Source organism: Ranitomeya variabilis, chromosome 8, assembly GCF_051348905.1.
Source record: "Ranitomeya variabilis isolate aRanVar5 chromosome 8, aRanVar5.hap1, whole genome shotgun sequence".
Classification (NCBI taxonomy): domain Eukaryota; kingdom Metazoa; phylum Chordata; class Amphibia; order Anura; family Dendrobatidae; genus Ranitomeya; species Ranitomeya variabilis.
In genome coordinates this window covers 36964578-36980851 of record NC_135239.1, presented here as the reverse complement: position 1 = coordinate 36980851, position 16274 = coordinate 36964578, and the positions used below count along the sequence as shown (strand labels likewise).

The window sequence follows — 16274 nt, the reverse complement described above, 5'->3', positions numbered from 1 at the left end:
AAAGCGTTGTTTTTTGCCTCGTTTTTTTTTTTTTCTTCTTACGGTGTTTACTGAAGGGGTTAACTAGTGGGGCAGTTTTATAGATTGGGTCGTTACGGACGCGGCGATACTAAATATGTGTACTTTTATTGTTTTTTTTATTTTATTTAGCTAAAGAAATGTATTTATGGGAATAATTTTTTTTTTTTTTTCTTTATTTAGGATATTTTTTTTATTTTTTTTTTACACACATGTGGGGAATTTTTTTTTTACTTTTTTACTTTGTCCCAGGGGGGGACATCACAGATCATTGATCTGGCAGTGTGCACAGCACTCTGCCAGATCTGCGATCTGCTGTGCAGGGCTGCAGGCTTACCAAGTGTCTGCTCTGAGCAGGCACTCGGTAAGCCACCTCCCTCCCTGCAGGACCCGGATGCCGCCGGCCATCTTGGATCCGGGACCTGCGGCGAGGAGGGAGGTAGGAGACCCTCGGAGCAACGCGATCACATCGCGTTGCTCCGGGGGTCTCAGGGAAGCCCGCAGGGAGCCCCCTCCCTGCGCGATGCTTCCCTATACCGCCGGTACACCGCGATCATGTTTGATCGCGGTGTGCCGGGGGTTAATGTGCCGGGGGCGGTCCATGACCGCTCCTGGCACATAGTGCCGGATGTCAGCTGCGATAGTCAGCTGACACCCGGCCGCAATCGGCCGCGCTCCCCCCGTGAGCGCGGCCGATCGGCTATGACGTACTATCCCGTCGAGGGTCAGATAGGCCCAGGTCACCTTGACGGGATAGTACGTCTAAGGTCACAGAGGGGTTAATGTCGGCTCAAATATGATATCCATAAGGAGGAATCCCCCCTTTCCACCCTCCATGTTTCATGCTTATGTGAAAGGCACAAGGACCTAGGTCGACGGCTACCTCTGGCACCCACTGCAGCTACGCCTCTGTCTCAAGGCCTCACCCCATCATCTCTCCCCTGTGCAGTGTGCGCCACATTCATTAACAGGGAGGCAAATACTTCCTAAACTGTGATTATTTACTCTCTTTTTTTTTATATACAGTGAGGGAAATAACTATTTGCTCCCTTGCTGATTTTGTAAGTTGGCTCACTGACAAAGACATGAACAGTCTATAAGTTTAAGGGTAGGTTAATTTTAACATTGAGAGATACAATATCAAAAATAAATTTTAAAAAATCACATTGTATAAATTATATAATTTTTTTTGCATTTTGCAGTGAGAAATAAGTATTTGATCCCTCTGGCAAACAAGACTTAATACTTGGTGGCAAAACCCTTGTTGGCAAGCACAGCAGTCAGACGTTTTTTGTAGTTGATGATGAGGTTTGCGCACATGTCAGGAGGAATTTTGGTCCACTCCTCTTTGCAGATCATCTCTAAGTCATTAAGATTTTGAGTCTGTCGCTTGGCAACTCGGAGCTTCACCTCCCTCCATAAGTTTTCTATGGGATTATGGTCTGGAGACTGGCTAGGCCACTCCATGACCTTAATGTGCTTCTTTTTGAGCCACTTATTTGTTGCCTTGGTTGCATGTTTTGGGTCATTGTCTTGCTGGAAGACCCAGCCAGGACCCATTTTTAATGTCCTGAGAGATGTAGACTGTCTAAGAGAGGATTGGCATTCGGTCCTGACAACAAGAATTGCCTTAACGTGGCTGCCAGGTACACATGGATTGGCTAATTTATGCGCTAAGCATTCTCAATTTTTCATATTTCTAGTGCAGTAATGCAATTCAATTTTCATACTTTATGTTTGCATGCTATAGCGCTACAGAGTGCTGCCTTATCTGTTTGATTGTATATGAGTTGGTGACTCTAGGTAAGTACCTGTGCAGTCTTGATTTATGTTTGGATGTGACGTCAGTTTTATTAAAAAAAAAATGATATTTGTATGATCTTGCCCTTGATATCCTTATAGACTGTTTATGTCTTTGTCAGTGGGCAAACTTACAAAATCAGCAAGGGATCAAATACTTATTTCCCCCACTGTATATATGCAAAATGCCTTTTCAAAGAGGAAGGGGACTTGAACTCTGCAGTGCCACCTGTTGGAAGCAGAAATCCTACAAGTCACTATCGACCTTTTAACGAGCCTTGAAATGTGACTTAGGACAAAAGCCAAATCAGAATCTCAATTTGCACAGTGTTTCGGGATATTGCCCCTCGTGAGTGCAAAGTATGAGAACTGATTTTTTTATAATCATCATTTATGTTTCTATAAATGAAACACGTGGTTATTATAGACAATATTGGATTAATTGTAAATTACACAAATATCTATATACACTCACCGGCCACTTTATTAGGTACACCATGCTAGTAACGGGTTGGACCCCCTTTTGCCTTCAGAACTGCCTCAATTCTTCGTGGCATAGATTCAACAAGGTGCTGGAAGCATTCCTCAGAGATTTTGGTCCATATTGACATGATGGCATCACACAGTTGCCGCAGATTTGTCGGCTGCACATCCCAAAGATGCTCCATACAAGGCAGGATGGATCCATGCTTTCATGTTGTTTACGCCAAATTCTGACCCTACCATCCGAATGTCGCAGCAGAAATCGAGACTCATCATACCAAGCAACGTTTTTCCAATCTTCTACTGTCCAATTTCGATGAGCTTGTACAAATTGTAGCCTCAGTTTCCTGTTCTTAGCTGAAAGGAGTGGTACCCGGTGTGGTCTTCTGCTGCTGTAGCCCATCTGCCTCAAAGTTCGACGCACTGTGCTTTCAGAGATGCTCTTAGGCCTACCTTGGTTGTAACGGGTGGCGTTGAGTCACTGTTGCCTTTCTATCAGCTCGAACCAGTCTGCCCATTCTCCTCTGACCTCTGGCATCAACAAGGCATTTCCGCCCACAGAACTGCCGCTCACTGGATTTTTTTTCTTTTTCGGACCATTCTCTGTAAACCCTAGAGATGGTTGTGCGTGAAAATCCCAGTAGATCAGCAGTTTCTGAAATACTCAGACCAGCCCTTCTGGCACCAACAACCATGCCACGTTCAAAGGCACTCAAATCACCTTTCTTCCCCATACTGATGCTCGGTTTGAACTGCAGGAGATTGTCTTGACCATGTCTACATGCCTAAATGCACTGAGTTGCCGCCATGTGATTGGCTGATTAGAAATTAAGTGTTAACAAGAAGTTGGACAGGTGTACCTAATAAAGTGGCCAGTGAGTGTATATAATTGTCTAAGGGGTACTTCCGTCTTTCTGTCTGTCTGTCTTTCTGTCGGCAACTTCCGTCACGGAAATCCCGCGTCGCTGATTGGTCGCGCCAGCTGCCTGTCATGGCTGCCGCGACCAATCAGCGACGGGCACAGTCTGATTAGTCCCTCCCTACTACCCTGCAGTCAGTGCCCGGCGCCCACTCCATACTCCCCACAGTCACTGCTCACACAGGGTTAATGCCAGCGGTAACGGACCGCGTTATGCCACGGGTAACTCACTCCGTTACCGCCGCTATTAACCGTGACCAAGTTTTTACTATTGATGCTGCCTATGCAGCGTCAATAGTAAAAACATCTAATGTTAAAAATAATAAAAAAAATAAAAAATCATTATATACTCACCTTCCGCCGCCTTTCCCGTTCCTCGCGACGCTCCGGTGACCGGTCCATGCAAGCGGCAGGTTCCGTTGGCGAGAAGGACCTGCCATGACGTCACGGTCATGTGACCGCGACGTCATCACAAGTCTTGCGCGCCTGCGCAAGAAGGACTTGCCATAACGCCACGGTCATGTGACCACGACGTCATCACACCCTGGGACTGGAAGCTGCCGCCTGCACCGAACACAGGCAACAGAACTACAAGGGCACCCTCGGAAGGTGAGTATATGTTTATTTTTTAACCTGTGACATACGTGGTTGGGCAATATACTACGTAGCTGGGCAATATACTACGTGGCTGGGCAATATACTACGTAGCTGGGCAATATACTACGTGGGCTGTGCCGTATACTATGTGGCTGGGCAATATACTATGTGGCTCTGTGCTGTATACTACGTCGCTGTGCAATATACTACTTGGCTCTGTGCTGTATACTACGTCACTGGGCAATATACTACGTGGCTGGGCAATATACTAAGTAACTGGGCAATATACTACGTAACTGGGCAATATACTACGTGGGCTGTGCTATATACTACGTGGTTGGGCAATATACTACGTGGCTGGGCAATATACTACGTAACTGGGCAATATACTACGTAACTGGGCAATATACTACGTTGCTGGGCAATATACTACGTGGCTGGGCAATATACTACGTAACTGGGCAATATACTACGTGGCTGGGCAATATACTACGTGGGCTGTGCAATATACTTCGTGGGCTGTGCAATATACTTCGTGGACATGCATATTCTAGAATACCATCTAGTATATTATAAAGATTGTTCCGTTTATTGGCGGCTTGAGTAGGTGCTTCGGTTTCGGCTGTTATAACCGTAATATAGGCCTTTTATCTCCTTTGTTACCTTGGGGGCCAACCATACGTTGGCAGCCCTTTTACAGGCTTTTCAGAGCAGCCTGAGAACATATGGAGATGGTTAAAATAAAGCGCTACTGACAGCAATTTCCAGACGGGCCCCCCAAATCTATGTGAAACTTCATCTGTGTCAGAAGTCACTGTAAAATACCGTTACTCAACATGTCACATGAAAGCAATTTGGATTTCAGGAGACAAGACGCCAAAGAGCAGATATCAGAAATGCTAATGAATAAATATGGTGGGCAAGATCATAAAGTAAAAAATGAATAAATGATTACCCGACGTTTGGCTCATTGGACATTGGTCCTTGTTCCCATAGGAGACACAAATTAGCTAATCTCATTTAATTATTCCATTACACCAGATACTTTTGACCCATTTTTAATAATGGGAACTTCAGAGAGAATATTGTTTTAGCTAATCCTGAGCCAGAAGGCATAAAGATTGAAAAAATACAGAAAAAAAGAAATGATGCACCCTTTAAAGGGAATCTGTCAGGAGATTTTCACTACCTCATCTGAGAGCAGCATAATATAGACAAAGAGACCCTGAATCCAATGATATATCACTTAGTTTACTGGGTGCGGCGGTTCTGACACAATCAGAGTTTTTAGATTTAGCAATGCAGCAGAGCTGAGAAAGCTAACCCCGCCCACACCAGGCTCTGTGTACATTGTCTATAGACAGTGAGGTGCTTATCACAGGAGGGGGTGGAGTCAGACTAGCATGCACACACTGCTGTAGCCTGAGCAATGATAACCACCAGGTGGTAAAATCTTCATTGTAACTAAACAACAGCACACAGCCTGACAAGTAATACATCATTGAAATCGGTGTTTTAAGCCCTAACTCATGCTGTTGTCAGATTACATACCAAAACCTGCTGACAGATTCCCTTTAAGCCCTGAATCAGGTAAACTAACAATAACACAATATGGAGTGTTCTTTTAAGGCAACGATCCCATGTTTTTTGGACTAAAGGCCAGTTAATATTTTCACTTATACGAGGAAGACAGTGGTTCGGAACAATTATATATATTACTATATGTGTTTGACTTTTTTTTAGGTAGCATGCGTAAGATTAAACTAAAATGCAGCTGCAGGTCAACTCGGCAGTGTACAAGATAAGGTAAGCCCATAGGCATTTTTTTGATATTTCATAAAAAAGGGATCTTTCATCTCTCCAAATATTTTTCTAGTGAATAACTGCTTTTTTTTGCAATAATAAAACAGCTTCTATTCTTAGATCCCTGCATTGTGCTGTTCCTCTGTTATTCCTCCTAGAAGTTTTAGAATAAACTGACAACAAGGTGTTACTAATTACTATTGGCCCCACATACTCTGACATTATCCAATCAGTTTTGACTCTATAGGGACACACCCTTTGACGAGGAGAATGGTAACACCCAATTGTCAACTTATTCATATATTTCTAGGAGAAATAACAGAGGAAGGGCACAACATAGAATTTGAAGACAAGATGATGCAGAATTGTTTTTTCATGGAGAATTATTTTAGGTAATTACTAAATGGGAGAATTTTTCAGCCTCTAATATGCTAATATTCAATAAAACAATAACAATCACGACTGCATTCAGTATTAGCAGTAAAAACCTAAATGCATTGAGTGCCCCTATTAGTGGCTGCAAGCAGACAGAATTTTATTATTTACTATGTGAAGAAAAGAATGGGACAGGGAGCTCTATCGACTCCTATAAAGGTGTGTTAGTGAATTCGGGTCACCAGATAAGCAGTATAGTTCACAGAGATATAAGTAGATACAGAAGACCAATCTAAAGTTTGATATGGGGCCTTATGATTTCCATGCACCCCCTATGCATAGATGTAGCAGGGCTACGTTAAACAATGCCTACATGCTTTGGACACCTTTGACGTGCAAAAAAAATAAAAAATTCTGTATGTAAGTGGACATCTTTAGTTGATAACGTTTCCAAGCTTCCCTTTACAATCTTCTTTCATTCATTTTCAGATGTGCAGATCCAAACCTCAGATTTTTTTTTTGTATGAGTGTTTCTCCCAGTAATATAGGCTGGATGTAAGGTATGTGTGCATTCAGGGTGCTGCTGTTTTCACTTCTCATATATCAGAACATCTTCTATCCTGTTCAGATTTCCTTTTCATGTGTTTTCTCCTTTTTGTAGCCTGTTTTCTCTGCCTTCCATAATATACTTTCCACTTTTTCTATGCTGCAGAAATACATGTACATGCCCTCCCTGCTTCTAACTCTAAGGGCTCATATTCACATGCGAGAAACTCGGACGAGTCTCGCACGTCAATACCCGGCACTGCACCCGGCACTCAGATTGGAGCGCTCAGCTGCATGTATTTTGATGCAGCTGAGCGCTCCGATCCGAGTGCCCACAGCAGTGCCTGGTATTGACGTGCGAGACTCGTCCGAGTTTCTCGCATTTCAGTATGAGCCCTAACACTGAGAGAAGAGAAGAGCGAAGTGCTATAAGTGCCAGATGCACATAGTCTTGTACTGAAAAAGTACAGAACCCTTATACCTTGGCATGTTGCACTGCAAATAATTATGAAGTGACCATATATTGGAAAAAGGTCACAGATTATGATTGTATGAAGAGAACTTTGGATTACCCACCTTTAATGATGTATCTTGTCTTGGGGTCTGTGCTTTGGGACACTTGGACCTCAGTCTCCGCTCCTCCGGGTTGGGCAGCATACTTCAGTTTAAAGTAATCTACTCTAATATCAGGATTCTCCCACTCCACATCCAAGGAATCCTCCGTCTCTTCAGTCACCCAGAGCGTTCCTAGAGCAGAGTCATCTGAAAATAGAATGTAAAGATGACTTCCTCTACTGCAAGAAAATCCATGTAACATGGACAAGTCTATGTGTCGTATATCACATCAGTCAAGAATGAGGAACTGGATGTAGGCAAGCCAAACCGGCCTTCGGAAGGCTGCTCATACACACTGAGATGTCAAAATGAGATATCTCTTGTTCTCAGTATCCCAGCATCAGTAGGATTTACAGTATGAGGACTGTTTCTTTTCTATGTAAAATCTGAAAATTATTCATCCTCTAAAGATCAATTGAAACTGGGAAAGAAAGAAAGAAAGAAAGAAAGAAAGAAAGAAAGAAAGAAAGAAAGAAAGAAAGAAAGAAAGAAAAAAAGAACTAATTACACAGAGCATGTAACTGTTTTAGGGCCCCAGTAGATAGGTTGCCAGCACATGTTGGATGCATCCCTTATTTAATTGGGTGGAGAGAAACTGTCAGACGTCTTGTTGTGACAAGTCATATACCGTATTTACAGAACACTCATGAAAAGTGGCAAAAAAATAATTGAGTCTTCCTGTCCAAGGTGGCTATGGTGTGGTAGGTTTTATCAGCAACATGAAAGAAGGAAGAAAAAGAGCGAGCAGGAGAAAGAACGTTAGAAAGGAAGGCAGGAAGAAAGAGAAAGAGCAGAAGACAAAAAGTCAGGAAGGAAGGAAGCAAGAGAAAGAGTGCAGGAGAAAGAAAGTCAGGAAGGAAGGAATAAAGAGAAAGAGCGGGAGATAGAAAATCAGGGAGGAAGAAAGAAAGAGCAGGAGAAAGAAAGTCAGGAAGAAAGAGAAAGAGTGGGAGACAGAAAGGAAGGAAGGAAGAAAGAGAGAACGAAATTCAGGAAGGAAGGAAGACAGAAAGAGAGAGCGGGAGAAAGAAAGTCAGGAAGGAAGGAAGAAAGAGAAAGAGTGGGAGACAGGAAGGAAGGAAGAAAGAGAGAACGGGAGAATGAAATTCAGGAAGGAAGGAAGACAGAAAGAGAGAGCGGGAGAAAGAAAGTCAGGAAGGAAGGAAGAAAGAGAGCAGGAGAAAGAAAGTCAGGAAGGAAGGAAGAAAGAGAAAGAGCGGGAGATAGAAAGTCAGGAAGGAAGAAAGAGAAAGAGCGGGAGAAAGAAAATCACAAAGGAAGAAAGAGAGAGCGGGAGAAAGGAAGTCAGGAAGGAAGGGAGAAAGAAAGAGAAAGAGCGGGAGAAAGAAAGTCAGGAAGGAAGGAAGAAAGAGAGAAAGCGCATGAGAGAAAGAAAGTCAGTGGAAGAAAGAGAAAGCGAGTGGGAAAAAAGTTAGGAAGGAGTGGAAAAAGATAAAGAGGGGAGAAAGAGAGTCAGGAGAGAAGGAAGGACTTTTTGTGACACTTCTTACCAGTTCGGCCTTGAATCTCGGCTGGATCACTGGTCACACCATTCTTCACTTGGTACATCATTACTTTGTACAATGTGCTGGGGTTCAGACCGCCAATCTGGTAAAAGTCTTGGTTTGCAGAAACCTTAATTTGACGTTTCTGGCTTTCATCTCCAAAAGGATAATAACTAATATAATAATAATCTACTTCCACCAGCAGATCCCAGGCAACGTTCAGAGAGTCCTCTGTTGTGCTGATGAGACGTAAGTTCTGTACGGCCATCACTGTCATAAAGCAAATAGGTAAATTACTTATAATAATCACTGACACTGAAACAGCGGGTGAGGAATCACATCTTTGTACTTCTTTTATCAAACAAGAACATGTTTACACTGATCAAAATAAAAAAAACAAAAATACATAAGAAAATTATACATAAAAACCTGCTGTTTATTATACTGCAAGTAGTACTGGTCAATTATCATGTGCCGTATAATCCGGATGAGCCCCAGCGATGTTCATCTTGTGTGCTCACCGAAGGGCAATATCTGACCTTGCAGAAGGGCAGCCCACGCGTTTGACCAATTATGAATTGTATCAGTTTTATTCATTATTTATTTGCGTTGTTAAGCACCATTGCGTTACTTTATCTATAATACTGCATGATTGCTTTTACATTGTACAGATATTATTTTTTGCAGTGTAGTGGCATTGTTATTTAGGTAACTTTTCGGGAAGTGGCATTCCTCCATTGCAGGGCACGAATACAACATGCAGTTTTTAATTTGGCACAGTATGGCACAATTGCTAAGATGCTAAATGCCTATATATATATATATATATATATATATATATATATATAGTACAGACCAAAGGTTTGGACACACCTTCTCATTTAAAGATTTTTCTGTATTTTCATGACTATGAAAATTGTACATTCACACTGAAGGCATCAAAACTATGAATTAACACATGTGGAATTACGTACTTAACAAAAAAGTGTGAAACCACTGAAATTATGTCTTATATTCTAGGTTCTTCAAAGTAGAGCCTGGAGGTGTGTTTGGGGTCATTGTCCTGTTTAAAAATAAATGATGGTCCAACTAAACGCGCAACGGATGGAATAGCATGCCGCTGAAAGATGCTGTGGTAGCCATGCTGGTTCAGTGTGCCTTCAATTTTGAATAAATCCCCAACAGTGTCACCAGCAAAGCCCCCCCACACCATCACACCTCCTCCTCCATGCTTCACGGTGGGAACCAGGCATGTAGAGTCCATCCGTTCACCTTTTCTGCGTCGCACAAAGACACGGTGGTTGGAACCAAAGATCTCAAATTTGGACTGTTGATCTGTTGGTGTGCCACAGTATCTTAAATGAGCTGATCGCTAATGGCGTAAAAAAAAATAATCAACTATTTTGGGATATTTTATTGTATAACAATTGGTTTTCAACAATATAGTGACTTACGGTAGTTTGAAGTTGAAAATTCTATAAGAATTGGTGTTTATCTAATTTTTTTCTTTACATCTTATTATTAGTAGTTGCTTATTTAGCAGTTAGTACAACTAACATTTTGCATCCTTTATAATGTAGCTGCCTGACAAATGTGTTATTTGATGGCTCTAATGAGATATAAGTTTTTGCTTTATTTGCCATTCATATCGCTGTATATATGGAGCCGTTCTTTTTCGTAGACAAAATAAATCCGTAGAAAGCAGTTGTGATACCACAACATAATACATGGAGTAAGATGGAGTTTTGAGTTTCAGATCTCTCCCCATTATTTCCATTTGCTCTAATAGTGCAAAAGCAATGGTGTTGTCTTCATGAGATCCCACAATATAAGGAAGAACTCATTAAAGGTTCCTCAGACTCGTATCTTACCTTCTGAGCAGGATTCACCAAAGAAGCCCTCCTCACAGAAGCACTGGCCACCGTCGCAACGGCCATTTTCGCCACAATTAACAAGACAGTCCTCCTCAAGGCAGGTGACTCCTGTGAATCCCACATTACACTGGCAGGCACCATCGACACATCTGCCATTTTCACCACAATCCAAAAGGCATGCCCTCTCACTGCAGTCCGGGCCGGTGAAACCAACTGCACATTGGCAAACGCCATTGATGCATACGCCATTGTTAGCGCAGTTGTTGGGGCAACTTCTCTGAGAACAGTCTGGACCTTCCCAACCTTCATCACACACACATGTACGAGTGACGGGATTATATCTGCCATTAAAATTGCAAAGACCGGCCATCTCTGAAAAAGAGAGATATCAAAGCTTGTTATGGGATGTTGTATACAGAAATCTATTATTCTATCTCATATCTGTGAAACTATTAGTATTATTTATATAGCACATTGATTCCATGGTGGTGTACATGAGAAGGGGTTACATACAAATTACAGATATAAATTACAGTGAAGAAACTAACAATGACAGACGGATACAGAGGGGATGGGACCTTGGCCTCGTGGGCTTACACTCTACAGGGTAATGGGGAAGGACACAATAGGTTGAGGGTTGCGGCAGCTCCGTTAGTGGTGAAATGACAGCGGGGTCAGTGCAGACTGTAATCTTTCTGGGGTTTTCAAATTCCGTCTGAAAGTTCTGAATGTGGTGGAATCGGACATGTTGGGGCACAGAATTCCAGAGGATGGGGGCTAATCTGGGGGAAGTCTTGGATGCGGTTGGGTGATGAATGTACAAGTGTGGAGGAGAAAAGAAGGTCTTGGAAGGACAGGACATTACGCATGGGAGGATATCGGAAGATTAGATCAGAGATATAAGGCAGAGACAGATTACGGACAGCTTTCTAGGTCAAGGTTAGTAGTTTGATCTGGATTCCTTTGGGAAATGGGAGTCAATAAAGGAATTTGCAGAATTGAGAAGGTGGGGAGTACCAAGGAGAAAGGTGGATTAGACGGCCAGCAGAGTTAAGGAAGGACTGCAGAGGTGCAAGAGTGGTACCAGGAAGGCCACAGAGGAGGATATTACAGTGTTCCAGGCTAAACTAACCTTACAGTAGACAGGGTAGAGGAAAAGATGAATTCTGGAAATAATTTGGAGTTGAAGGCAGCAGGACGTGGTGAGAGCTTGGATGTACGGTTTGAAGGACAAGGGCAAAGTCAAAGGTAACTCTGAGACAGTGACTTCCAGTACAGGGGAAAGTGAGGTGTCATTTACTGTGATAGAAAGATTGGATAGGGGAGTAAGGTATGATGGAGGAGAGATAATGAATTTGGTTTAACTTTCACCTATCTACCTATTTACCTAACTACTTATCCATCTCTTTGTCTATTTCATATTCATCCATCTCATATCTATCTATCTATTATCTATCCTATATCTATTTAAATTTCATAAGTTGTGCAAAGTGACAGAAAAAACACTCTCAAGAAAGGAGGGATTTTTAATTTTATAGTTTACAGCTCATTGCCTTAGTTACCGGCCACCTCTACATTTTATCGGCAGTGGCTAGTCTCCTAGAGGGTTACTTAGTTTCCATCAGAAAATGTAATATCCTAATGGAATTCATCAGGATTATTTGGGATGTGTTTGAGCACAAACATAAAGGCAGGAGAGACAACAAGTGTGAACCCCTCCCCCCGTTTGCCCTTATATTTAGATGCAGAGTAAACCATGGGAGACATTGATCTATTTTGAGGGCAAAGCCGGAGATCCACAGCTCATGTCCTCGGTGTACCTACCATGTTGGTCCATAGTACTGGAAATTCCATTACATCAATAGAACAGAAAGGATTTCCATGACCATTGATGCTTTGTGTCTTGAAGAATGAGTACAAAAAAGCTACAAACCATCAGTTATGATCTTTTATACTAGTGATCCTCCCCCATATCAGTTATATCATTTCAACAAAGCTTGGAAACAAATGTGCAGCTGCTATGAGAAAGGCCACGAATATGTCTTAACTCTAGTTTCTATAAATCATCTTGTTGGTGACATTTAAGACAATATTGCTTCAAATGTCAAAATTAAAAGCATGTTTTACCGCCGCTGGCATACGGAAAGCTTGAAGATAAAAAAAAAAAAAAATGAATGTAAAATCCAAGACAAAACATGAAAATTACCCAGTATTTAAATCAAGTTTTTATGTTTTGCTACATATGTATATGAATATTCTACATATATATATATATATATATATATATATATATATATATATATATATTTATTTATAACATTCTACATTACTGTCTACATCTAACAATTGGAAAACCTGTATTTTTCATGTTGGCTATTGTTCTTTACAGAAGAATTTTTCAACAGTCTCATTATCATTACAGACAAGATTGCAATGATAGGTAAGACATCTATATAAAATACAATAGCTGATGTTACAGCTCACCTCCTTCCCCTTCCCTTCGCAACTGCCCAGATCAAAGCTTGCTGCCAAAAACCCCTTATATACAGTTCAACAGGGTCAGTGCCAGTCTATTGTTGTTTATGAAAAGAGCAGGAATGAGTCTAGTATGAAGCCTAGTGGACAGTGTGGAAATTTATAGATAGCAACCACGAGACAGGAGTCAAGAGATAGATATGGATCCCTGATGTGGGATGTGCATCTACAAGACAGTTAAGGCATATATGAGTGAAATAGAAAGACACCTTTATAGGGAACCTGACAGCTAATACATGCTGCCCGATCCACAGGCAGCATGTATCAGGGACTGACTGTATGATCTCAGCCATGTATGTTTGACTCTAAAATGCTGCGGTGTTTTAGGAAAAACCTACTTTAAAAGCTTCTGGGGACCAAGCTGCGCTGTAGAATAGTCAGACAAATGGGACTCGGCAGCTTCTCCCCTGAATAGACAGGTCTCTGCCTATACATAGGCAGAGACCTGTCCATCCACGGCAGTGGGCTGGGAGAAGCCACTGAGGACTCACTCGCTGGTCTACAGTGCGGCTCAGTCCCCAGCGGCTTTTAAAGTAGGTTTTTCTATGAAATGCCGTTGCATTTCATACTAGAATGTACATGGCAGAGATCATACTGCCAGTGGCTGATACGTGCTGCCCGTGGATCAGGCAGCATATATCAGCTGTCAGGTTCACTTTAAGGGTATATCTTAATGTGCAACACGATTTTGCCATTTTTGTGACTTGAAAAGTGGACAAGGTTTCCACGAAGACAATATTAATGCCATATGGACCAAGATGAGTGAATAGAATAGGTGCATAATTTCAGCACATACTGTATCTACTATGGTCATAGCAGAATATTTTGTCTGAGATCTTAAAATGCACCAACCAAAAGTGCACCCTATAATAAATATAGTGCAAATGTTGGATGGTGCAAAATGTAGACCACTGGACTGACGATGGGCCCTACACCATCTGCAGGGGTCACCGTTATCGAATATATTCCAGTGTGCCATTATCACTCTTGGAGAAACCAATATGGAGACACGCGGTCAGTCAACATAAAGAGGCGCTAGTTGGTTGAAGCTTCTTACCTACAGAGCAGTCAGCTCCCATGAAACCTTCATCACAGACGCAGACGCCATTTACACACCGGCCGTTGGGTCGACAGTCGACGGCGCATTTTTTCTCTTTGCAGCTCACACCGGTGTATCCTTCTGCACATACACATGCGCCATTTACACACCGGCCATTGGGTCGACAGTCAACGGCGCATTTTTTCTCTTTGCAGCTCACACCGGTGTAACCTTCTGCACATACACATGCGCCATTTACACACCGGCCGTTGGGTCGACAGTCGACAGCGCATCTTTTCTCTTTGCAGTCCACACCAGTGTATCCTTCTGCACATACACATGCGCCATCGACGCATTTCCCGAATTCACCACAATCAACTGGGCATTTCTTCTTTCTGCAGGCCGGGCCTGAGTATCCCTCTGCGCATATACAAACTCCACCAACGCAGGTACCAAACTTGCCGCAGTCAGGGTTGCACTTCTTTATGGAACAGTCCGGTCCTTCCCAGCCCTCGTCACACTGACATTGGCCTAATGCTGGGACATACTTTCCATTCCCGCTACATTTACCTTGAAGTGGTGAAAAAAGAGATTAAATGAAATATCTGTGCAAATTCATGATGAAGTCAGATATATATATATAATTATTTTTCAGACTGTCATTAAACCTGGACGTTTGCTAAAGGACTTGAAATTAAAGGGGTTGTCCACCTCTGGGGACAAGTTTTGGAAGAGTGGCAAAAAGAAAGCCATTTTTGAAAGCAATACATAAGAAGTCCCGTTTGAAGCTTTACAAAAAATGTGTTGGAGACACAGCTAGCATGTGGAAGAAGGTGCTCTGGTCAGATAAGACCAAATAATAACTTTTTGGGGTAAATGCAAAACTTTATGTGTACCGCAAAAGAAATACTGAATATCATCCTAAAAACACCATCCCCACCGTCACACAGGGTGGTGATAGCATCATGCTGTGGAGATGCTTTTCTTCAGCAGGGGCAGGGAAGCTGGTCAGCATTGATGGCAAGATTGATGGAACTAAATACAGGACAATCCTGGAAGAAAACCTTTTAGAGGGTACAAAAGACTTGAGACTGGGGTGTAGGTTCACCCTCCAGCAGGACAACAACCCTAAACATCCTGCCAGAGCTACAATGGATGGTTTAGATCAAAGCCTATTCATGTGTGTGAATGTCACAGTCCAGACCTAAACCCCATTTAGAATCTGTGGCAAGACTTGAAAATTGCTGTTCACAGATGTCTCCATCCAATCTCACTGAGTTAGGGCGAGTGTGCAAAGGAGAATGGGCAAAATGTCACCTCTAGATGTGCAAAGCTGGTAGAGAAATACCCAAAAGACTTGCAGCAGGAATTGCATCAAAAGGTGGTTCTACAAAGTATTGAGTAGGGCACAGAATGCAAATGCACCTTACAATTGCAAGATTTATATTATTAAAATATTTAGAAAATCAATAGTGATGAGGGAGCGTCATCGGATAAGGTGTTATCTGAGTGTCTTCAGCGTGCTCGAAAAATATGTTTTAGTCCCCGTGGCTGTTCGACAGCAAAGTGGTACATATCTTATTGTATAAATATTCTATATTAAGTATGCCAATTCTGCAGTTTTTGGTCATTGAGGTATTTTATAATAGACAGTAACATGACCAATCACCCTTTGCAGCTCTTCGTACACATTTTTGCTCATCTGTATATTTTATGTTCATCATTTTGGTCTAGCTTAAAGGGAAGCTATCATCAGAAAATTACCTATTGCTTAAATGTGTTTTAGTGTGTTAAATGTTTTGGGGGGGTTTGTTACTTTTTGCCAATCTTTTTCCATATCACAATACGTATTAAAATAAAAAATAATAATCTTGCGATTTTCACTCCGGCCACTGGGGATTTGTTAGGCTCTAACTTTCCAGTAGTTTCAGGAAACAACACATGTACATTAGTCACAAGGAATAGACTCTTTCGTATCTGTTGCACGGAAGCATCTAATGGGCATGTGCAAAGGTCAGTGTGAACGCAAGGGGAGCAGAGGAGCTGTGACATCGCCTAATGTGACTAGCGGATCCTGTCTATTAAGTGTGTACAGAAGTGTTATCAGTCAGTGTAATCCTGCCTCTGAAGATAATGAGGCTATTAAAAACTCTTCCTGAAAGAAC

At 42.0% G+C, this 16274-nt stretch overlaps 1 protein-coding gene across 1 annotated transcript in view; it reads right to left on the bottom strand.

Moving 5' to 3' along the window:
* The window catches only part of LOC143788580 (tenascin-N-like), a 71415-nt gene that overhangs the window by 37386 nt on the left and 17755 nt on the right, over positions 1-16274 (bottom strand). Inside the window, exons 3-6 of the mRNA XM_077278359.1 lie at positions 14128-14679; positions 10533-10907; positions 8668-8931; positions 7118-7303 (exon numbers count right to left, since the gene is read on the bottom strand). Of these exons, the coding sequence (XP_077134474.1) occupies positions 7118-7303; positions 8668-8931; positions 10533-10907; positions 14128-14679 (1377 nt within the window). The remainder of the gene's footprint in view (positions 1-7117; positions 7304-8667; positions 8932-10532; positions 10908-14127; positions 14680-16274) is intronic.